The 25257-nt window shown below is 32.1% G+C and overlaps 1 protein-coding gene across 2 annotated transcripts in view; it reads right to left on the bottom strand.

Moving 5' to 3' along the window:
- The window catches only part of Hel25E (ATP-dependent RNA helicase 25E), a 38751-nt gene extending 13836 nt beyond the window's left edge, over positions 1–24915 (bottom strand). Inside the window, exons 1-6 of one of the 2 annotated variants that reach the window (XM_075358695.1) lie at positions 24804–24915; positions 16019–16226; positions 8707–8927; positions 5972–6155; positions 4496–4614; positions 721–852 (exon numbers count right to left, since the gene is read on the bottom strand). In XM_075358695.1, the coding sequence (XP_075214810.1) occupies positions 721–852; positions 4496–4614; positions 5972–6155; positions 8707–8927; positions 16019–16226 (864 nt within the window). In that variant the 5' untranslated portion in view covers positions 24804–24915. Of the gene's footprint in view, positions 1–720; positions 853–4495; positions 4615–5971; positions 6156–8706; positions 8928–16018; positions 16227–24494; positions 24686–24803 lie in introns of those variants that run through there. The other variant, XM_075358697.1, reaches the window with a different exon arrangement.
- Between the last annotated feature and the right edge of the window lie 342 nt (positions 24916–25257).

A 25257-nucleotide genomic window follows, 5' to 3' on the forward strand; every position in this document is an offset into this window, starting at 1 on the left:
AATGCTTAATATAAGAAAAAAACTAGTGCTCAACTAATCTGATCACTGTGGGAAATGAACTCTAAATAAATTGTTTTCATGTTTTTACTGTTAACGGAAATAAAATTTTTGGATCTTTAAGAATAATATAGCTCCTAATTATTATTACATTAATTTGAAAGTGACACAACAAAATTTTATATGCTCATTTATAACTCAGATATTAAGTTTTTTCTGTAACTCAGGGATCCATTTTACAAATACTTCACGTATGAAAACAAAATAATTTCAAATCTAAAAAAAAAAAATTAACTATATAAATAGCCTGAACATAATTGGAAAAAAGTATGTGAACATTAAAGATGTTTAATAGAATATATGTTAATCTTTGAGAATGGGAAAGCAATTATAATAAAAAATAGGAGAATTACACAATTGCTCAAACACAATGAAAAGTGAGAATATTGAATATTTATACAACAAAATATCCTGCAATAAGTTATAATAGAAAACACCTATATAATTAAGCAATCTTTTAAAAAATATATACACACGTATCAATAAAAACATGTATAAAAAAATATCAGGGCTCAAATTTTTAAGTCCATACAGAAGAGGAAAGTATACCAAAATAATGTTACTTAGTTTTTAAATTAAATTTATAAAATTATAAAAATTGCCTTTGTTACGAATAATCCATGATAAAAAAATTTCATTAATGATCAAATTTAGCCCACATACCTGATTGAATTCTAGTATATCAAGCAACTCAAATAATTTCTTGTTCTTCTCGTTTTCTTTAAGCTTGACATAATGCTGTTGAAGACCATGTAGCGTCAATTTGGCCTCATCGTCCACGTAAACCTCCATCGGCTGAACATAACTTATTACTCAGTTAAAATTATAAATAACAATATTCATCAAAAAATAAAATAAACATTTTTCACAATATCCAAAAATGAAAATATAATTAAATAGCTTGAAGCAGTAAACAATTGTTTTTAAAAAAAAACTATTTTTTTTTTAACTATTTTTTTGCTTAAAAAAAACTATTTTTTTTTAAAGCAAAAACTGATATTTAAAAAAAATCAAATATATCAATATCAATTAGTAATTTCAGGATACCAATGCCACTTCAAAAACAAAATTCAGTTTGAATCTATTGAAAATAATTTAACATACTTTTCTGTGGAGAAATTTTTTTAACCTAAAAATATATCAAAAAATCTCCACCAAAATCAGATGCTACTAAGGAACAAAAAAAATTAATAATTAAATTTAATCATGTGATATATTTTTGGATATTATAAGCAAAATATTAGATAGAGCTATTTCACAGCACTCACACTAGCTAGCATCTGCATCATTTGCAGAGATGAAGTCCATATACACACAGACAAAATAACCCAATTCTATAAATAACATACAAGGATCTAGAATGCATAAATAATACCCTTAGAAGTGAATAAAAAAAAACTTTCTAAAAATCTACAACACTGTCAAGTAAAATACAAGCAGAAAGAATATTGTAGAAAAAAAATCTCGCCTTGGAACTGCGCAACTAGTAAATGAAACATCATGTAAAAATAATTTTTACTTTTCTCATTAAAGAGATACACCATACTAAATCAGTACAAAATAAAACAAAAAATATCAACAAGAACATGAACCAAACTCTATCAGAACTGTAAAAATAGTAAAGGACAATTCCTGACGGCAAATAATTACGTCATAAACAGTTTTAATGAATCCATAATTAGTACAGCTGCGAAAATAATGGCAATCATAGACATGCTGAGTATGAATGTATAATTATTAAAAAAAATTAACCAACTTTTCCAGTAATCATAACATCGCTTGCAGTATGAACAACTAGCACTGCAATTGCATTACAAAAAAAACAAAGTTTGGTAATGTATTAAAAAAAAAAAAAAAATCGCAAACATAGGACATATCACTGAACTGTACAATTATAAACTGGTAATTTACAACAGTAAAATTGTTACATTAAAATTAATATCCAGCAAAACAATCAGAGACGAATATTTGAAAATATATAAATAAAAACAAGACTAACATTTTCTTAGGAATATACATCATTAATAATTATTACCAAACATTAATGGTAATGACAAATCACAACTAGAAGAAATAAAGATTAAAATTACAACTAGCAAACATAAAAATAACTGAGAACTTAATTTAAAAATAGATTCATATTAAATGTTATAAACAAGAAACCATTTAATCATAATACAGCGCAATCATTTTATCGCACACTATGTGCATACTTGAACAACCTCCAAGAAAAAGTTTGCATAATTTACCTTTACAGACAGGAATATCGTACAGGAACTGAAACCCTCAGATACCGTGAAAAGAACAAGTACTGCCAGTGGTTTATCAACCAGGTGGAAAGTAATGAGATGGGCATATTGGACGTATTTTTAAGTGATGAGGCAAATTTTCACCTTAGGGGTTACATCAACTGTCAGAACAGATAATAGTCAACACAAAATCCACAGATCTTACACAAATTGCTACTGCATTCATAGATGGTGGGGGTTTGATGTGTGATTTCTTGACGACAAATAGCAGGCCCGATTTTTTTTCAACGAAACCCGTAACAGTTTGTTATACCAGGATGTAATTATGCAATTTGCAGCTATTGTCCAGCCTGATGAACACTAGTGTTACTGGCAACAAGATACGGTAATATGCCTTACATACAAAAACACCATGGAATTTTTGGAAGAAATGTTTGGTGATTGCATGATCTCAAATGGTCTCCCCCTCGTTCCCCTAAAATATCACCAGACTTCTTTCTCTGGGATTTTTAAAAGGGTGTTATATTGATCAAACCCGCGTATTCTACAAGACCTGAAACAAGTCACTACTGCAGAGATGAATTTCATTAGTCCTGATGTCCTACGATGGGTGTCAAAAAATATGTTGTGAAGGATTTGGACCTGCCTTCAGTTAAATGGTAGACACATTTTCAACTCTTGCTGTAAGGCATTACCATATGTATAGCTACATTCCATGAATCAATTCAAATGTTAGTATCTCTGTATATATCCATAGTGAAGATATAATGTATAGTGTATATTATAAGGATAGATGTGCACAATAAAATAATTGCACTGTAGAATGTATCAGACAAAACAATGGACTGCCTACTAAAAAATGAGGTTTAAGATCAAACAATAATGATGCAGAAAACATTCAATTTAACACTGTACATCAAACCTTGCCTAAATTTGAAACAAAATGCTATTTTGAAGACAGTTTAAAATTTAGGAAAAACATAGGTACTGGCTTCATTTCCACATCACAGTATCATCTTTTGTAATCAAGGTTAACAATAATCACACACCATATCATTCATGACAAAAAAGACACAATTTTTTTTTATTTTAAAGTTGTCTAAGTAACAAGTTAACTATGAAAGAACAATTAAAACACCAACTTTTTTGGGCAGGAAAATGGGAAAATGACCAGAATAGCACAAGATTTCTTAAGTATTTTTCTGAATAGTTATTTACTTCTCGCTAAAAAAATTATGCTCAACATTGTACTTTCATTATTAAAATATTTATATTAAAACAAACTTAACATAAGTTTGGTTTTGCAAATGCTTCTTTTAAGACCAATTATTGACCTACTTAAAATTTCTTTTTTTTAACTTTAAAGATCCAAGAAAGGAAATACTAAAAGGTATTAAGACTTAAAAAGCAATTTCTTTCAAAATCTCACACCAAAATGGGAAAAATATAAAATAAAAGCAAATAATAAAAAACTGGAAAGAATAAAAAAATTCTGTTAGTAAGAAAAAAAACTGGTTCATACAGTACATACGGTTACTGCAGACCGTCACATCCCAGTTACATACGTAAAGGAGTCCCAAGTTGTGAGCATCATGAGATGAAAGAAGACTTGATGATGATGAAGAGCCAGCAAAACATCAGACGTGGATATCTTGAGCTGCCATGGCATTGCTCTCAATTCATTCACATCGATACAGATTAATTGAAGCCAAACCAATCGAAAGGTATAGTAATTTAATAATGCACCCCAAGTAACCCTTCCCTTTTCTTAAAAAATCTTCTCTCTTCTCTTGAACATCTTCATTCTTCTTCTGACGAATTGTCTTCTTATAACCCCACCCCAATAAAACGAATAAAAACCCAAGTATGTAGGAAATGCAATTTTTTTCATTTTGTTACTTATTCGCGCAGTGATTCCTAACCCAATTGGTGGTGTTTTTCTTGGCAAATACAGACAAACAAAGGTGTAATAAACAGGAGATGAAGGCAAATAAGATGAGGAAATCTCAACAGACTATCAGACGGGATGATAAGAAGTGAGCAGCCACAGGTATGGAATAGAGTAACAGTGACAATGGACTGGATTAGGCTGGATGAAAATTCCCATTTAGTCGATTTGGCTCGGCCAAACGGTAAATCTAACCAGCAGAAGTAGAAGTAAGATAACCAAAAAATGGAGCAGAAATTACATCTTGCATGAATTTCTTGCAGACAGGACGAATATCTTTGCTGAGTGTTGCACTGAACATCATAACTTGCTTGCTATGTGGTGTATTACGGAATATCTCTTGCACATCTCTTCTCATATCTGCAAAAAACAAAATTATTCACTCTAATATATATACATATTAAAAAAAAACCCCTAATTTTTACATTAACTAAAGGAAAATTCAACAATTTATGAAATTGTTTTCTCATAGATATTTAATAAATTATTTATTTTTTGCAAGTAAAATAATTAAACTTTAAACTACAATAGTTCACATAAACCATGAACAAGTTGATACCATTTGTTTAAAAACTGCAGTGATATAATAGTCGCTACTAATAATTTGAAGACTTAGGTATCCCAAATCTGCTTTTTGTCAAACCCATAATCACAATGATTACAAGCCACCTAACAAAGACAGTTTCACATCTGAGGATGGCAAAGCTATACTTAAGAATAAACGTGTAGCACATTAACTGAATGCATTAGTACACATACATTCACAGTAAGGATTTTAAAAACCCACCCAGCTTAATGATGCACATCAAAAACAGTAACCATATAGGATAGTACAAATTTCTTATATAATCTTATTACAGAAAATATAGTATATCAGCAAAAAATGATACTGGAGAAAATATTTAAGTAATGTACATGTAATTATAATATGTAATATTAAAAAAAAGCACCCATATATTATTTGATTTCCTTAAATGTTTTTGACTATTCTGCCATCTTCAGGAGGAATTTATAATATTTTAGAATTAAAATATATAAAATTTATATGATAAAATTAAAAATATAACAACTGATCGTCATAAGAAAAATTTTGTAAATGTTAAACTCATAACTTAAATTAAAATAATCACATGCGTTGTTTACGGTTAGAAGGGACAGTTGTTTTTAGCAGTTTTGTTGGCTTCATTACCCCTTTGAGTAACAAAATAAATTTTATATGGTTTTTTAAAGTATATAAAAAGTACTTACTGCTATAAACATTTAAGAATTTTGCCACCTGTCCTACATGTGGTTTTTGGGCCCCAAAAATGAGTCATTTTCAAAATCTTATGATTTGGGGGCTTTTTTTTTAATGAAGGATACTCTGTAACAGTCCCAATTTTTTTTTAATAAGCACTACTAGCACCCAAGAGTTAAAAGGTAAAAAACAGGCCTGTTACCCTCCTTTCATTATTTATTTTGGGCCCAAAATTTGAAAAAAAAAAACAATTTGTAAATGTAACTTCAGTAAACATCACAAGATATAAAAATACTTTTTGGCCACTACAAGGTGGGTAGTTATCGTATAACAAATATCACAAAAATCAAACATAGTGATGCACTTATTTTCATTTGTTGAATTGAATTGGAATACCCCATGAGGTGAAATGCTATGCCTAAGAATTACAAAACTACAAAATTTGATACTACTTAAATACTAAATAAACAGTTTTTTTACCTAAAAGTTCAAGCATTTTATCACACTCATCCAGCACAAAATGTTTCAGATGTTTCAAATTTAGCTTCTTGTTGCGTACAAGGGCCATAATTCGTCCAGGAGTACCAACTACAATGTGTGGGCAATTGTTTTTCAGAACTTCTTCATCTTTTTGAATTGGGAGCCCTCCAAAGAAAACACCTACCTGTTGACATGGAAAAACAATGACAAATTATATTACCTCATATAAAATTAACTTTTTGACTTAAAACCAATAAATACATTAAATTTTTAAATATCTTTAATCATTCTAAACAATGGTCCAGTAAACAATTTTTTTCTTCAATTGATCATAAACCTTTTTACTTTTTTGTCCTGTTTAGCCTCCAGTAATTACCGTTCAGATAATACTTCAGAGGTGAATGAGGATGATATGTATGAGTGTAGTCTTGTACAGTCTCAGTTCGACCATTCCTGTGATGTGTGGTTAATTGAAACCCAATCACCAAAGAACACCAGTATTCACGATCTATTATTCAAATCCGTGTAAAAATAACTGACTTAATTAGGACTTGAACGCTGGAACTCTTGACTTCCAAATCAGCTGATTTGAGAACACGTGTTCACCACTAGACCAGGTTATACACCTTTTTACTAGCATGTTTTTTTTAATATTAGTTTTAAGCATTAATAATAAAAAAATTACAGATTAAGTCTTCATTAAAGGACAATTTTTAATTGTATTTAATATACATTATAGTAGTTAAAGCACAACTGAATATTTAAAAAAAACAACAAAAAACTTAAGGTGTCTCTCTTGAGTCTTATTTACTCTATTTGGATGATTCATGCACACATACGAAGAATCCCATGAGGAAACAAGACATACTTCACACAGTACTCCTCTCATTAAAATAATGAAAAAACTTTACATAAACATAAATGTTAGCAAGTTATGGCTAGCAAAAGATTTCACCTGGAATTCAGCTCTCCCAGTGAAATTGAGGTGATACTGAAATTTTCTGGATATTAACTGAGACAAAATTAATAGTTTCCTACGATTTTTGACCTGAAAAATTTAATAAAATAAGTTCCAGAATTGTATCGCTAGTAGGTTTTAATGATATATGAAGTAAAACTGAAAAATTTGTTGTCAGAAAAAAGTTTTTTTAGGTTTGCAATACAACTTCAACTAATAAAAGCTTAAAATCTGTTGACAAAATTTGTGGAGAATTAACTCTAAAAATGGTATAGTAAATAAGTCCACATTTTCCTTAGTTTTCAATAACTTACAAATTAATGAGATTTCCAACTGTTGCTTGTTCCACTGAACATCCTGTACTTGAACCAAGAAAATATCATTAAAATGATACAGCGCAGTTCTCAACTCAGCATTTGCTGAATATCAAATTGAACAGGTATATTTTGTAGTAATATCTGGAAAACACTAAAGAAAGAGAATTTTTACCCTTATCGTTTGCTAACTGTTCAAAAGATTAAGATTAAATTTTTGTTGATGGGTTCAAGAAAATCAAAATATTGCTCCTTATATTTTATTTACTGATGAATCTATTTTTACAAGAAACTGAATACAAAATTTGAAGAACATTCACAGGTGGTCAACTGAAAATCCAAATTCAATTATTGAACTGAATTATTGAAGAATTATTGAACTGAATTTTAAACACTTTTGAGCATCTTAAGAGTGACCATGATACTATTAAAAAAACTTCCTTTAATGTTATACATCACAGCAGATTTTGCATAAACTATCAAAGATCATTTTGAACAGTATCTATAAGGTATGAAAATTAAATTTAAAAAATAATAAAACAAATTACACTTATGTAACTTATTTTTTGTTCAGTCTCTTCTTCAGTAAAATATTATTCTTTTAAATGTTTCTTGATTTTTATTGGATTTACTACACTATTTTTAGAATTAAATTCTCTACAAGTTTTATAGATTTTAACCATTCATTAGTCATTTAACCAAAAGTTATTGTATAGAGTATGAGGAGTAAAACCATTAAAAAAAAAATTAGTGCGTTAATTACAAATCAAATGGATGCCAACTGAATATTGGTCATGGTTCAGTGCAAGATATTGTCCACGATTTCAGTTCAATATCTGGCAAGATTGGTACCATGCTTATTAACTGCAGAATAGAAAAGATGAATTGATACTTGTGAAGAATTGGTACAACAAAAGTGCCTTAAAACAATGTCACGGTTTCCCAGTAAGAACTGTCACTGTATGAAACCTACACCACGACAAACAAGCAGAAGCCAAGAAATGACAGAAGAACCCTGTTTCTCTTTAGCACATATTCCAAGTGGACCCCCTTTCACTACTGACTGCTGAACTACCATGTTTTGTTTTGGCATCATACAATCACCTGTCAGCATCTCTTCACAAAGAGTGTCATTGTTAAAAATTTACAAAAACAGGCATATTTGAATTTTTAGTAGGCTTTTAAGGTTTCAAGTAATTGCTTGGACTGACCAAAACTGACATTAAATAATCCTTATGATCTATCCTGTGATCCAAAATTACTTTAGAACCATCCGCTCACTTCAGATAAGTCAACAATATCAGGATGGATTACCCTAACTGTAATGAAAATATTATCAGCACCATTCCTTATGACATGCGAGAAAATGTTTGGAGGTACAGTTAATAAGAATTTTTGTTTACTTAAATGTTAAGACTTCAGTACAACTAGATTTGATTATCAATAACCCACACATCACTAACCTTTATTTGGGGCATATACTTGGAGAAGCGTTCATACTCTTTACTAATCTGGAATGCAAGTTCTCTTGTATGACACATCACAAGTACATAAACTAGATTTTCAGTTGCTTCCAACTGCTGCAGCGTTGCCAAAACAAATACTGCAGTCTTACCCATACCAGATTTTGCTTGACATAGAATATCCATGCCTAATACTGCTTGAGGAATGCATTCATGCTGTACTGCAATAAAAAAATGTATCATTTAATTAGAAAAGTTTTAAATGCTGTTTTCATAAAATAAATTGCAGACAAGCAAATAACTAACTAACCCTTGCCACAAAAATCCAAAATTTTATTATCTAAAAGGATATTAGGAAGTAATACTTTGACTTATAACATGTTTGTGCTACGGGTATATTTTTCTCTATACCGGTTCTGACCAGAACTATTTATACTTACAATTATTTTTTTTTAGAAGATGCCACCACCTGTGAATCAACTGAGATATTTTTTAAGTAAAAAAAAAAGGTACTCTGACAAACCAGAAAAAAATGTGATAAAAACATTTGGTCCTGCAAGTAAAATGTCTCATGAAAACACTCTAACAACTTAAATATATTACAAAGTAGCAAATGAACGTACTGCTTGCAAAGTGGGTTATTATTTATGATTTCAATTACTTTCCTGGCGAATGTAGCTAAATTTGGGAATTGGATCATATATCTTTTCATTGAGAAACTGTGGATATCAAGAAAACACCTGTATTTTCTTCATTCAGAGAGGGGGATATATATATATGTGTGTGTGTATGTGTGTGTGTGTGAGAGAGAGAGAGAGAGAGAGAGAGAGAGAGAGAGAGAGAGAGAGAGAGAGAGAGAGAGAGAGAGATTAATATACACGGTGTCCCATATAAAACACAACCCATCAATCACTCATCCATGAAATTTCAAAAGCCAAGCTTACTCCCCTACTCGTTACTGAAATGGACTCGTCATTGAAACATCTGAACATTGCATTCTTACTAGAATACTCAATAAGTTTAGGTTTTGATTTTATCCAATCCAACACTGTTGAGATCCCAACATCATAATTTGCAGCTACGTTTCTCAGCAGCAGAAAGTTTTCAATTTGTCTTACTTCAAGTTTTTCTTTTATTGTCACTACTGTATGTTTTCGCTTAGTTGACATAGAAAAAATAGAAATTTAATGAACAACTGTATTTTCAATACTCTTCATGAATTGTAATCTCAAAACGAATTGACACGACAGAACAATATGTATTGTACTGTATAACAAGACTGCATTGTATCATACGCACACGCACACACACACACACATTGTTCACACAAAACATGATAAAGGAAGAGCATTGGACAGGGAGGATTGGGTGACTAATTTCCTGTGCTACTGTACTATGTAGTAGTTGTTTCAAGTTTTATCTTTAAGTTTTAACGCTGATTTTTTTTAACAGTATATTTTCAATCATAAAGTATTCATTTGATTGTTGATTAATTTATTCTGAAACTTTTATTTTTTTATAAGTATTCTTTAAGGTGTTTCAGTTAACCCAGGTTTCAGATAAGCAGAGTTTGGTTAAAAAGGGTTCTACTGTACTTTATTTTTTCAATATTTTTAAACAATTCCCTTTTAAATTTTATTTATGCTAGGGATCACTTCTTTATAAATAAATTTGGGAACTTTTATGCTTACATCAAAATAAATTGCTAAGAGCACTGGTCTGAGAGTCTATGAGTGCACGCATGCAAATTCGTGTGTAAGTGCATGCATTCATGCATCCGTGTATGCGCACGGGCGCACACACACATTCTCAATCCCTCACACTCTATCCCTCTCTATCCACAGTCTTCAATACACTGCATATAACATTAAAAGCAGGATATGTTTTAATAAACAAACTGTATTTAAATAATAAATATGAGAGTGAATCAAATACAAACTAGAATTTTTGTTTCATAATTTACTGAAGGATAAAAAAATACATACAATATTATTTTTCTATATAATTTCCTCTTTTGGAAACACATTTTTCCCAGCAGATAGGTAGTTTTTTAATCCCACTATCACAAAGTGAATATGAGCATGGTATTAACAAATTGTGCACAAACATTTCCAGCATCATCTTCAAATTTCTATGCTATAAGTGCTTCTTTTAGTGGCCCAAAAAAATGATTATCACAAGATAAGTTCGGACTGTATAGACGGCGCTCCAGTATAGTCCACAATAAGGCTGCAATTTTTTCTTGAGTTTGAGCTATGGTATGGGGCCAAATGTTGTGAAGCAGAATGACATCTCCAATTGGAAACTGACATCTTTTTTGACAGTATACAAATTTTGCTTCACCTAAACGTAGGTAGTACGCAGAATTCACTGTTTGCAGTTCATGGAGAAAATCAACATGCAAAACTCCTTTGAAATCAAAACATTCTGTGGCCAAAACCTTTCCAGATGACGTAGACTTTTGGATTTAATGGGTGAAGTTTCTTCCTTTTTTCGCCACTCCAAACTTGCCTGTTTTGATTCTGGGGTTATAGTGTACCCAAGTTTCATCACAGATGATTCAATGCAAAAAAAATTCTCCTTCAGCATTCAACAACTGCTGACATAGCTCTAGCCAATAGAGCTTCTGACATTCAGTGAGTTGAGGAACCCATCGTGCTGCTCTTTTTAAATCCAAGATCACCAGTAATGATTGGCTGCGTACTGCCACAGTTTATTCCAATGAGGCAATTTCTGCAATTGTTAATCTACGGTTGTCCTCAATAAGGCGATGGATCACGAGTACATTTTCGCAGTAGCACTTGTCCTTGGGCGACTCATTTTTAATTAGTTCTCACCTTCCAAAAACTGCTTATGTCAATCATACACTTGAGTTTTTTTAAGTGTGTTGTCCCCAAACTGTGCCTGAATTCTTCTTAATATTTCAGATGATTTCATACCCTCTGCCGTGAGAAATTTAATAATACGTTATGGAACATGCGATGATACCTCCTGCTCTGACATTCTGATAAACTAGAAAAAAGTAGTAAATTGGCATTCTAAGAGTGGGATCCCTTCCATGCTTCTTTATGTACAGAGCTGAGAAGCCACGTCCCTTTCCATTAGCCATGCATCAAGGACAACAAAAATTCCAGTTTATATTTGATTCACACTCACATCATAATTAAGTAAAATATAAAAATTATATATATAGTGTCATAAATTAATCAGCACATTTTATATGTTAAGTAAATAAAAAGGAACAAAACATTGTATTTACACGTACATTTTATTGTTAAACAGAGCATTTCAAAGTTTTGTTTACAACACTTCAAACAAGTTCCACATGAGCACCTTTTGTGGCATGTAAAATGTTTAGATAATATTCAGTTTTACGCCACACATTACAAAGAATATCTCGAGTTATTCCTTTAATTACACTATCATTTTTTTCTTTTTAGTTCATTGATGTTGACAAAAACCATCATTGCATATACCTGGTCTCTTAATAAACCTTGGGGGTTTGAGGAGATTGAGGTCAGGGAATTGGTTCATTATGGTTAATTCAAATTGGAGAAAATTGTTCATATAGGTAGTCCCTAACATGTAAACCCCAGTGTGGTGGTATCCAATCTTGTTGGAAGTAAATGCCGATTGCCAATATTCAGTTTGTGGTACTGCACACATCTGTAACATGTGTAAATAACTAGGAGAATTATCTGTTTGCTCGGCAAAGAAGAACGGTCGAATAATTTCATAAGCGGTCAACTTAAACCAAATATTAATTTTCAGGCTATCACTTGTGTTTGTTAAATGGCATGAGGGTTCTTGCTACCCTAAATCCGGTATTATGGCTAATGTGACCAGAAACGTGGAAAATAGCTTCAACAGAGATTTTCTCAAAAAGTACACTATCTTCATTCACTTTATCAAGAATGTCCGAAGTAAAACTGAAACATTCAACTTCAATTACATATACTACTGAATGAATTTTAGGCGCTTATGTAGAACCTTCACAATTGTTGACTGCAGTATTCCCATTTCTAAATTCATATGAACAGTTATTTACCCAAGCTTCTCTGAAGTTTCCCTTACTCGATTTACAACTTCCTCTGAGATAGGAGGTCTGCCAGCACCTTTTCTGTGTAATACACTTCCTGTATCCTTAAAACTGCTGAAACCAACATTTAATAGTCTTAATTAGGAGGATCACGGCCTAATCTAAACAAAAAGATTTGCTTTCATGAAACCACATTGTGGCTGAACAATTCAGCCGGGCCATCAAGACTAGCTGCGATAAGGTCCTACAGCAACCTCGGCCAACGGACAGACCCTTAGATAGTGGCCAGTCCACTGATCGGAGAGTGCCTGGAACCATCAAATCCATCTAACGCCCAAAGCCATTGGATCTATATGCTATCCAGTGTTCAATGCGGGTTTGGTGGTCATGAACACATTTTAACATCTGTGGCGACTTACCAGGCGTTCCTGGATACTCTGTTTCCAGATGCTCCGAAGTAGAAGTCAGCATTAAGGCGGGTGAGACACCATTTCTTGGCATACGGATGGTGGAATCATTAGATATAGACGGAGTGGTCTCTCGAATGGCACTGAGAAAGGTACCAGTGATTGACCAATTTGACCCGGATATTTTCTATCATCTGCTGCCTATCATAAGAGAGCCGCAGACTGTTCTCAGGGTGCCTAAGCTGAGGTGGCTTTCCGACTTGTTGAAAGGAGGTTTTGGTGAGGGTGTTCTTAAAATCAGGAAAGGATCCGAGTAAGGTCAGCAGTTATCGACCCATCAGCCTCTTGCTGGAAATCGGCAAGTTGCTTGAAAGGCTGGTTGTGGAATGGTTCTGGGAAAGTATCGATATGAACTCACTTCTAAATCAAGGCCAGTATGCCTTCACGAAAGGGGTTGACACCGAGGATTGCATCTTAAATGTTCTTGCCGACGTGGAAGGCACCAACTATAAATATGTTTTGGCAATTTTTATTGACATAGAGGCAGCATTTCCTTCCTAGTGTTGGAATTTCTCTCCTCTGAGTTGGAATGCTGCAATGTTCCCTTAGCCCTACAGGTCAATAGTGCCTTGCTATTTGTCTAATCGTATGGCTCTGATTAGAGATGTGCACAAGTTCATCACCAGGGGAAGCCTACAGGGGCTTCCTCTGGTGACGGACCATTCTTGATCCCCTGCTGTAGAACCTGGTATTTCTGGGACTGACATTCCCAGAAGGGGGTCACGGCCCAGGCTTTCGCCAATGACTGTCTCCTGTTAGTTAGTGGTAATTCACAACCGCATCTAGAAAACCAGGCGCTGGCGGCTTTGTTGACCGCGTAGGGCTGAATGCATATTCAAAATTTAAAGATTTCTGTGCCTAAGATTAATTTTATGCTTCTCAAGGGTGCAGACAAATTATCATAGTCGTAACTCCCACATTAAGTATAAAGTCTGTGTGATCAGCCGAGCTAAAGTTCATAAGTACCTAGGTGTTTTATTTGATGAGAAGTTGCTGTTTAGCAACCACATTAGGCAAGTAACAGTAGATGCTGTCTCTGTGATGCACAAGCTTAGGAGGATTGCTCGGAAGGATTACGGGCTGTCAGGCCGTCATTTGTACATGGTGTACAGAGGTGTCTTCGAAAGTATTGTCTCTTATGCTGCGTCTGTTTGGGCGCATAGGTTGGACAGAAATAGAACACTTATTCAGAATTTAAGGTGTGCCCAGTACACAGCATTAATAGTATGCACTGGTATTTTTAAAACAACTTCCTGCAAGAGTAACACCATATTGGGAAAGGGTCTCCCAATCAATTTAGTGGTGAAAGTTCAGGCGGCCATGTGGAAGTTGTAAAGAGGCAGGGAGGCTGAGGTATTTAGGATCCAGTTTCAAGCCGAGCCTGTACTGGAGTGGAACAATTATCACAGTGCACCAGTTCTAAATTTTGTTCAGTCGCCCATCTCCCGCCTGAGGGGGACGCTTTACAGCCTCGCAATGGATGCATGGCAGCAAGAATGGCACACGACTAAGGGAAGATTCTTGTATAGATTTATACAGGATTTCAGGGGATGATATGCCTCTCCTTTGTTTTTAAGGGCAACAGGTGCCCAAGTGCTCTCCAACCATGCCAACTTGAACCAATATTTGTTTCGGTTCCACCTGGCAGCTGATGAGCTGTGCGTCTGCAGGGAGGTCCAGTCGAACGAACATATGATGTTAGGCTGCCCAGCTCTTGGGGGGGCCAGAACTCAGGCCACCCTGGAACTTAGAGGTCAAGGGGAGAATTGGCCACTCATAAGCGACGAATCAATGTGACGTGAGCCGCTTTGTCGGACTGTGTCGGTGTTCCTTGATGCTGTTGCTTTGTTCAACCAGCATCAGTAGTTTATTAAAGGGAAAGACTCCTACCTCGCTGCTGTGGGAATCTACCCACGAGTTATGATTGGCCATTAGCCAATTAAAGCTCCAAGCACTTTTAATATTGGTGGACAGGTACTTGCTGGTATTCAACGACCTAGGCGTGGCAGCAAATTGCTGTCTTGATGAAATTTATTGAATGTCATATATATTTTAGTAGTTGATGGGGTGCACCTACCCATTTTGGAATATATGACAAGTGAACGGTGGGACACAAAGCAGTGATCTGTGGTAACACACATCATGCTTAGTTCGCTCACGCAATTAGGTTAGCTCTAGGAGCTAGTTAGGACACTGGTCACTAAACTGTTTCGAGGCTCAGTAGCCATTTGTGGCACAGACATTTGTTCTTTTGCTTTAGGGTGACCGAATGGAATAGTGACAGGAGAAATGCCATGCAAATCAATCAATCAAATCGTGAAACCACAGTATGCACATTTTGCTTTCTCCTGCACGACAGCCATTGCTCAACTGATGACACCACGTGTTGTATCGTGCTGGCATATTCATTGAAGGTCATCAGTAATTCTAGTACCTACATTACTGTTGGTACTAGAACACTAATATATTAATATAGGTAACGTGCGCAATATTACTTTGTTCATTTTTTTATTAACCCTTAAAAAATAATTTAGGTTTAGGCTGAATAATTTAGGTTGATATATATATATATAAAACAATTCTTTTGTATATTATTACTGACTGCTTAAAAATAGTGAGAGTAAAAAATATCAAGACATACACATAAGCACACAGTTTAGACTATATTTTGGCAAATCCAGCCCTTTCCTCCTTTTTCCCAACATTCAAATCCAAAATTACAAGAATAAGTATCCTATTTGCCATTTAAAGCAACATCTCCTTTAGATTGTTTGTTGTCACTTACAGACTGTAAGTAACCACTTACCTTCAGAAGGATGTTCAAATCCGCAGTCTATGATAGCTCTTAAAATCTCTGGCTTCAAAAGAAAATCTCTGAAACCAGAGCTGTGAATGGAAACATAATTTCCTTTAACTTCCTTCTTAGGAGGTGCAATATCACCTGACCCATCTACAACAGCCTGTTCTGGCTGCTCCTCATCTTCATAATCCAAAAGATCATCATTATCTGCCATCTGAAATTACAAAAGAAAAAAATTCTAAATTAATGCAGTACAACTTTGAAAGACAAACAAAATTTAACTATTCAGTGATGACATTAACACTTTGCAGGCCAGTCATCATATCCCTCATAACTGTAGGTTCTGCATATAAAACAGTAATACTAGATATAAAAAAAGTAAATATAACCTCTTTAACAATGATCACACATAACAGATAAAACAGTCTTTTTATTCTTTCTTTAGATAAGAACCAAGTGGTAGGTTATCTCGCCTGTAACAACAGTCATAAAAAACAAAATTCCACACACAACAGATGAACTGCTGACAACTTAATTTTTACATAGATTTCTAATAAAAAGTGTAATGATGAAAAAATTTGAAAACTTTTCAAAAAATATAATCAACAAGATCTCATAGGCTGAAAATTTCTCCTTTGAAGTATAATAACTTAAGAAAACAGAGTATTTTATTTTTAGTTTTTCTTTTGAATTTTATTTTCAATATAAAATTTTATTAAAATACCTAATATCAGAACGAAAATATTAATTTGAAAACCATGAAAAGTTTAAGCTGAAGCTTATAAATAAGTTGCTAACTTCAAACCTACCTTATGCTTGAGAAATATTGCTATTTGGAAATACTACTGAACATGTAAGTTTTTACTACTTTTTTTCGCAATTATAAAGTAAGTATTGTGAGCATGAAAAATGTTGGTTTTCAGATTTCAACGGTGATAGCAATTTTGATCATACTGAATCCATTTTGACTAGTTTCAGCATGACACCTGTATGTACGTATGTGCACATATATCTTCATAACTCACAACGATTACCCGTAGGATATTGAATTTTGGATTTAGGGCTGTTGTAACATCTAGTTATGCACCTCCCTTTCTGATTGCAATAGACAATCAAAAGTGTCCAAAATAACCCCCAAAACCCAAACAAATTTGAATTTTTTTTCTTAACTGCAGTAATAAGTCCTCAATGAGAGTTTTTCAATGATATATCATGGTACTTATTTTCATCAGTTCCAGAGTAATAGCCAAATAAGATTTTAATTAATTAAATAGTTGGATCTTACAAGGGGAAGGCATATCACTTCAGATCAGACTTCATCTTTCTTCTTTTTTTTTAATTTAAATATATTGATTTATTAATCTCCAATAATAAAAAAAAACTATTACAATACATAATTCTATAATAACAATAAAAAAGTTAAAAAAAATATGAAAAAGTATCAGAAGTTATTAATGAAATAAACTTCTATGTACTTATCATTTTTTTAAAAATGTATATATGTAATTTAATGGGTGGTCAAGGCAGTCATGTGGTGTCCAAATCAGATCTTTTTTTAACTGAAAACACTCATACTTACTATTGTTCCCAAAAGATTTTAAAACCTACAATTTCTTAATTTTTGACTGAATACAATGAATTAAAAAGATAAGATGTTAACTGTATACAATTACTGCCTCACCTGTAATTCTGAAATTATCTTACTTAGGATCTAAATTATTCTTTACAAGGGAAATTATTTATCTGAAACACCTTTTGCCAGTTGTCCCTAAAAAATTACAAAGTACCAGTACCCAAAATTTTGTTATTTTGCATTGTGCACCTGTAATACACATTATTAGCAGATTAAATAATTAATTTGTGAAATTATGTTAAATATACAAGTTAGATTTGCTTAAGGTTAGGTTAGATTAAGAGGAGGACATATTATTATCAATCTTACTCTTCCTCATATGAACGACTAGATTTTAAGTTTTTGTAAAATTTGTATCTAATTTACAAATTATTTGTACTCTAACCCAACCTTCACCTTAACCCAACTTAATCTCAATTTATTCCACTTAAACAAACTTTATTTAGTCCATAAATAATGCATCATACTGCACATTTACCAATACCCATTCCTTAAACTTAACATTAACCAAACCTAATGTTATTCTTAAATTAATTGTATTTAAGCAACAATAATGCATACAACAAATGTACAGTGCAAATAACAAAAGTTTGGGTTGAGGTACTATGTAACTTACTTAGGACGCAACTTGGATAAAAGGTACTTTTGGTGAATAACTTCTTATGTAAAGATAAGTAACTTACATACTAAACATATATTCCAAATTTCATTTGAAGTGAAGCAGTAATGTATGCATTTATCTACAAGATAAAACTAACTAATCTATATTAACATAGCAAATATTTTTAACAAATTTCAGCAAAAATTAATTGAAGCATTTGATTCCAATATTAATCAAACAAAGGTTATTATTACTTCTTAAAAAATGAATTATATTAACTTGACAATCATTATAATTTATAAATAATTCAAATTTTATTACAATTCAGAAATCTGGTAACAGATTAAAACAAATTCTTTTTTTTCACTTAGTTAATAATCCTTCTCTTCCAAAACTTAGTAAGTAGGGTTATGAACCCAATACTACTAAATCCCCCCCTTCTAAATACACTGATGAATTATTTAAATATCATTGCTGTCCTAACCAATGTCATGTGGAAAGAACCTTAATTGGTACAAGTAAAACCATACCCAATTTCTTCCAGATCTATCAAACAAACATCAGTCATTGCGGAATTAAACTTTGAGTTACCTATGTTTCTATTTAAAATTACTAATTAAGATTTTTGTGTCAAAAAAAAGAGCAAATAAAATTATAGAAAGGAATATATTAAAAAATATGATCTTTGTATTAAAACAGAAATCTCTTTGGATCTTTACATTTGGCAGCATTTGCGTTTTTGGTGGAAATACTGTACAAGCCTTGGTATTGGGTGGAATCACATCATTGTTACATACTGCCAGAAACATCACAGCGACTGGCCCACTTGCCGCAATGGCAGATTGTCAGTAAAGAATCAACATTCACGTGATTACAATGTTATTGGTTTCTTTAATTTCTTTATTTACAAATAGGTATTTTTAACTTGTTTAATATACATACACAATACAATAATCAACTTACACTATACAAAAATAAACATGTGAATAAAGGATTCAGCTCACATAAATGATTTCTGAAGAACAGAATACTATAAAGAAATTAATTACAGCACGATGGCAGCATCGTGATGCACCATGCAGCTACGTTGTCATTCAATCCCATTCAAGGCGCATCTATGCTATTCCCAACAAAATGCAAATGCTGCCACTTGGAAAAGATTCATCTCTTCACATGAACAGTAGAGAAGGAATACAAGGATTTTGGCGGAAGTAAAGAAACAATTGAAAATCCGTAAGAAAACTTATTTCTTTTCAAAAAAATTAACTCCAGTTTTTCTTCTAACCACATAACAGTTAAAGAAAAATAAAGAGAAAAAGTGATACTTTTTCAGGCAGAAATTGTACTTTAGGGTAAATCCATTTGAAGTGTCCCCAAAAAAATAAACTGGTTGCTTAACCAATTCAAAAAAAATTGAAACTTACCCACTTTTTTCCTACATGTTTGAGGACTATTTTTTTAACTTTTTAATTTAAGTAGTTTACCTGTGGCAACCATTTTTGTTACAGTGTGCATACCTATTTTTGCAATTGTAAGGATTTATGGAAAAATCATAATTTAAACTATTAGTCCCGGAAGGATGAAATAAAAAACAAAGATTTATTTACGTGTCTCTCTTCTTTCTTCGAGAAAATTACCAATAAAGTTAATCACGAAAAACTGTGAAATTTTTTTTAAGAGGCAGGGATGGCATACACAGTTTGTATTATTTTATCGTATGTAGGTATATGTTAGTAGTTTTATTATAAGTATCTTTGGACATCTATTAAAGACTGTGTAGTTAAGGAGATTTATATAAATGCAGTTAAAAATTTTATCAGGATTAAGGTTGATGTAAATTTGTTGGATGACTTTGTTGTCACTAAGGGTTTATGGCGAAGGTGTTGTATTTCCCCAATGTTATTTAAAATTTATTTACAGAAGGTGCTGAAATACTGGACTCGTAAATGTGGTCAAACAGGAGTTTTGATGGATTTTGCTGATTGTCAAGTCATTTTGACAGAGGATATGGATGATTATTTTGCATATGTAGGAGAGCATAATACACAGTACAAGAAACAGGGACTGAAAATTAATGCTGAAAATATACAGTACATGATGGTTATAGATAAACGAAAGGATTTAGAAACGTCAGGAATTGAGAATTGGCAAGCATTATGGGGAATTTAAATAGCTTGATATAACATTACTATGGATACAATGAGTAATTTTAAAAAGGGGAAGAGAATTGTAAGACAGATGCATTCGGTTTTGTGGAATAACCGTATCTCAACGAAAAATAAATGTAACATTTTTAAAACTTCAGTTGAAAGTTCTACATGAAATAATTAAACGGAGACTGACAACTGTAGAGATGATATACTGGAGGAGGTGTTGTCAAGTTACACTGATGGGCTGTCAGAAGTGATGCAAGAGAAATTATGAAGGTTGAATCATCTTTGATAGAGAATGTACCAGTTAGACAGCTACTTATGGCCTGGCCATATGCAGAGGATGGGTTAACAGACTATCTCAAGTTTGGGAATGGCAGCCATCTAATTGAAGAAAGACCATAGAGGATGTGAAGTCATGTTGCAGTGAAAAGTATGGAGGAGAGTGATTTGCTGGACAAAACTACCCAGGATAAGAAGGCTTGGAGAGTAGAATGCAGAAAACGGCTGTAATAATAACATAATTTGTATTTTTAATGTTAATTAGACAAGGTTAGTGAGCGAAGCAAGGTTACACTTGGTCAGGGAAGCGAGCATTCCTTATTAATTATTTATAAGGTTATTTTGTGGTAGATCGCATACTAAAGTAGCAGTTTACTTTTAGAAAATACAGAAGGAAACTAGACTAGCCAATCAAGAATAGTTTCAGATGAGCTGTCATAATGGTATAAACATTCTTTACATAATGTTTTAACTCGTATCTTGAAAAGTTGTAAACAATCAAGTGTTGGAAGAAAGCAGTTTGACATTGTTTTTTTTTTTAATAATTCTTTCAACCTTTATAAGGAGAGATAACTAATTGTGATAACAGACACAAATTTGTTTTAAATTAAAACTCTTTTTAAACTCTCTCAAACTGGCTGAAAATTGGCAACACTTGTAGTAAACATTTCTGAATCAAAAACTACGGTTATTCTGACTATACTATGTAATCAACTAATTTTATTCATACTTTAATATGCCATAATAGATATTCTTAGAATCTGAAAAACACAACATGTAAATGTCGAACAGAAGGTTTGGACAGTGAGGGACCTGTGCAAGGTCAAAGTCCGCACGGTGTTAACAGTACTCCAGTCAATTTTGATGAAATTTGGAATATATCTTACTTAAGTTATTCATTTGCAATTATTTGTCACAAATGCCTTTCACCAAAGTTATCCCTCACAAGTTACAGAGTACTGTCACAAAAAATTTGGTACTTACTTATTAACGCTACCGCAGCTACAGCTGCTGTTTAGGTTATGTTGACTTTGTACGTATATAAAAATAACCTAACTAAACATAACCTACGCTCACTAACCTCTTATAATTAACATTAAATATGCATAATATATACAACTTAATAATATAACCTTAATGTTATAGCACCGAAATCGGTGCTTAATGTTAATCCACTGAAATCCAATTGACTACTTTGTTTTTAAATAAAGCTGTAGTTGTAGTGGCGTTAATACATAAGAGGTTAGCGAGTGAAGCGATCATAGGTTATATTTAGTTAGGTTATTTTGATATACGTACGATTTGTCAGTACACGAAGTCAACATAACCTAAACAACAGCTGTAGCTGCGGTGGCATTAATACGTAAGTACCAAAAATTTTGTAATTCAGCATGCATAATATACACTATTTTCAGACTAAATAATATGGTTAAATTTATAATTAATTTAAGAATAAGATTAGATTTACTTAAGACTAGATTAAGTTAGGATAAGCTTAGGTACACTTTATATTAGGTTAAGTACAATGTATATTATTTATGCAACAAATAACATGGTTTAAGTGAAATTCAATTGAAGTTATTTAGATTTAAGTCAAGGTTAAGATTATGTTAGGTAACCAACGGATTCCCTGTACTGAACTTCAACAATATTAACATAACCTAATACTTGCTTCGCTTGCTAACCTCAAACTAAACTGGCAGATTGTTAGGCCAGGTCTATAACTACACACAATAACCAATTATTTAGTACAAAAATAATATATATTACACTTGTACTGTGCTGAATTATAAAATTTTTGTTAACTGTGGAATTTACAAGGGATGTAACTCTGGTGAAAGGCAATAATTTCAATTCTAACAAATAACAAAGGTCCTAAATAAGACAATTCCACATTTCATCAAAATCTGTGGCAAATTCCTTAATTGTTTATAATTATCGCTATAAATTTTGTGTTATTGAGACCTTTTGTGGAAAGAAGTTGGATTAAATTACCTAGATATGGCAATAAACACTGTCTCATAAGGACACTTGGCAAAATTATGTTTAAATGAAAATATAATCACTACAGAGCAAGATGATAACACCACATGCTATTAGTCATCCATATGACAGATAATCATCACCTTACAAAGGGTGCAGTCAGTCTTCAATGACTGAGGTCTGATAAACATTTAGGTGGATTAGATAATAATGGTGTTTATTCCTCTCTCCACAAAACTATAACTGTAATTTAACTTTAATTCTTAATCTTAACCTGAATGGATTAGCATAACTCACAAAAGTGATTACTTATTGACTAATGTACTAATACTGCAATGCAGACTTTGACCTTGCATGCGTCACCCGCTATCCAAACCTGCTTTCTTACACTTACATTCTTGTGTTTTCCTGATCCTAACCAACTGTGGTACATTAAAGTAAAATTTAAATTCATCAACTGCTCAAAATTACCAAAACTGTTAATGTAATACAGTTAAATTTGTTCCAATTTTTAAATCTATACCATTAAAATATAATTGATTTTCTTAAATTAAAAGTTTACATTTGTTTTAAATGTAACAACTATATCTTGTATTCAGTGTTAAATAATTGCTTAACACCATAGGTGTCAAGGTATATACATTTTTCTGGTACTTGTTTATCGCATCGCCACTTTTTTTGATGCAACTCCTTTATTAAAAAAACAACATAGATTACATTATAATAATAGATTAAATAATCTATTATTATAATGTATTAAAACAGAAAATATGTTTGTAAGTGAGCGAAGCAAGCTTGGGTTGTTTGTTTGGATTATGCTGATCCCGTGTACTGACGAATCTAATGTTTATAAACATAAGATAACCTAACCTACACTCACTAACCTTGTCTAATTAATGTTAAATATACATATTATACACAACTTATTAATAACATGACATTGTCATTACACTGCCACTTTTCTTCAGTTTTTTTGTTGACAGATGTTGTAATATGTTGTTTGTGTTTTGTAATTTTTATTTTTCATAAAAAATTACTTTTTCCAAATTAAATAAACGTTATTTATATTCTCATGAATATCTGAAGAAGTTGCATAAAAATAAGTGGTGGTGTTAACAAAAAAGTACCACTTTTACTTATTAAAAAGAACAATATAAATAAAAAAATTAAACTTAGTGTAATTAAGAAAAAAGTCAAAACATTTGATATTGTTAAGCCTTTAATTTAAAAGAAACTTAACTGAAATTTCATTTGGTTAATGCAATATCAAGAATAATCATTTAGTAGTGCATAGCTCTATATTTTCATATTAAAAAAAAAACCACTTCACTACTTTTAAATTCACCACGGTAGTTTTTAAAACGAGCGGAAAGTTGTGCAAAAAATAATTTCTGGTTCAAGTTGAAAATTAATAAAAACATTTTAAAATCAAACGTGGTAGGCTGATAGTTAAATTGATCCCTTCCAATCTGTAAATAAATGTTACTTGGTTTGAGATGAAAATAAATGACCACAAACTTATTTCAATGTAAACTGTAGCAATCTTTTTTTAAAAAGTACTTCAGTAATATAAGTGTCTTAAAAGATATTTACAAATAAAGCAATGATTAAAAAATATAAACACAAACACTGGATTGAATGGATTAACACATTTATAAAATAAAAAATCCAACCAATAATAAGCGATCGCTCTTAATTCACACAAATATTGAAAAGCTGTAAATAATGTAAGATTTACCAGCAGCACGTTAAATGTGCATCCAACATTACGAAAAACAAACGTTATGAATTTGGGAACTTATCAAAGATACTTTCATTACAAAAAAAAATCACCTGCAGTTGGGGAAAACAAGACTAACTGCGAACTACAGCAATAATACCTACTCTGCTGGGAAATATACAACTGATTAGTTTATACAGTACGTAATTTTAAACTAACTGCATCCCCTGGCCACAACTTCAAGAATTAAAACTTCCAGATATTATAGTCCAAGCACGCTACCACACAACACAAATGGCGATATCCCACAAACCACTGTCCAAAAAGTACAGAAGAAATCTTTTACACACTTAAAAGAAAACCTAACGTCATAAAGACGACACCCCACTTGAAACAAAAACAAGTTAAATTAAATATCCTACCTTAAGCAAAAAATTAACTGATTACAAGAAGCAGAAATCAGATATTCGGCAACACAGAAGCTACAACCACAACAGGAAACGGTAAGTAGACAATGTCCATAGAGAACACAAATAACGAGAAAAAGCACAACCAAAACAAGTTCAATTAAAATAACTCCGACATGAATATAAGTTATACGTGTATAGCTTTACAATATTTTTGAATGGAAATATAAATATGAAATAATAGTTATTAGAGAAAATAATATATTAATAAAATAAATTCATATTTAATTCATTAATATATTCGATTTTCCTCCCAAACATTTCTGGTCGCAGTATGCATAATAAAATTCAAAAATTAATTTCATTTTATAATACAAGCTTTTTTTCTAAATTAATATTATCAACATTTTCGCTATTAAACGACATTATACAGTAATGGACAACGTTGGTGAGTCTGACTTTGTAAATA

Source organism: Lycorma delicatula, chromosome 2, assembly GCF_047948215.1.
Source record: "Lycorma delicatula isolate Av1 chromosome 2, ASM4794821v1, whole genome shotgun sequence".
In the NCBI taxonomy this organism is placed as follows: Eukaryota; Metazoa; Arthropoda; class Insecta; order Hemiptera; family Fulgoridae; genus Lycorma; species Lycorma delicatula.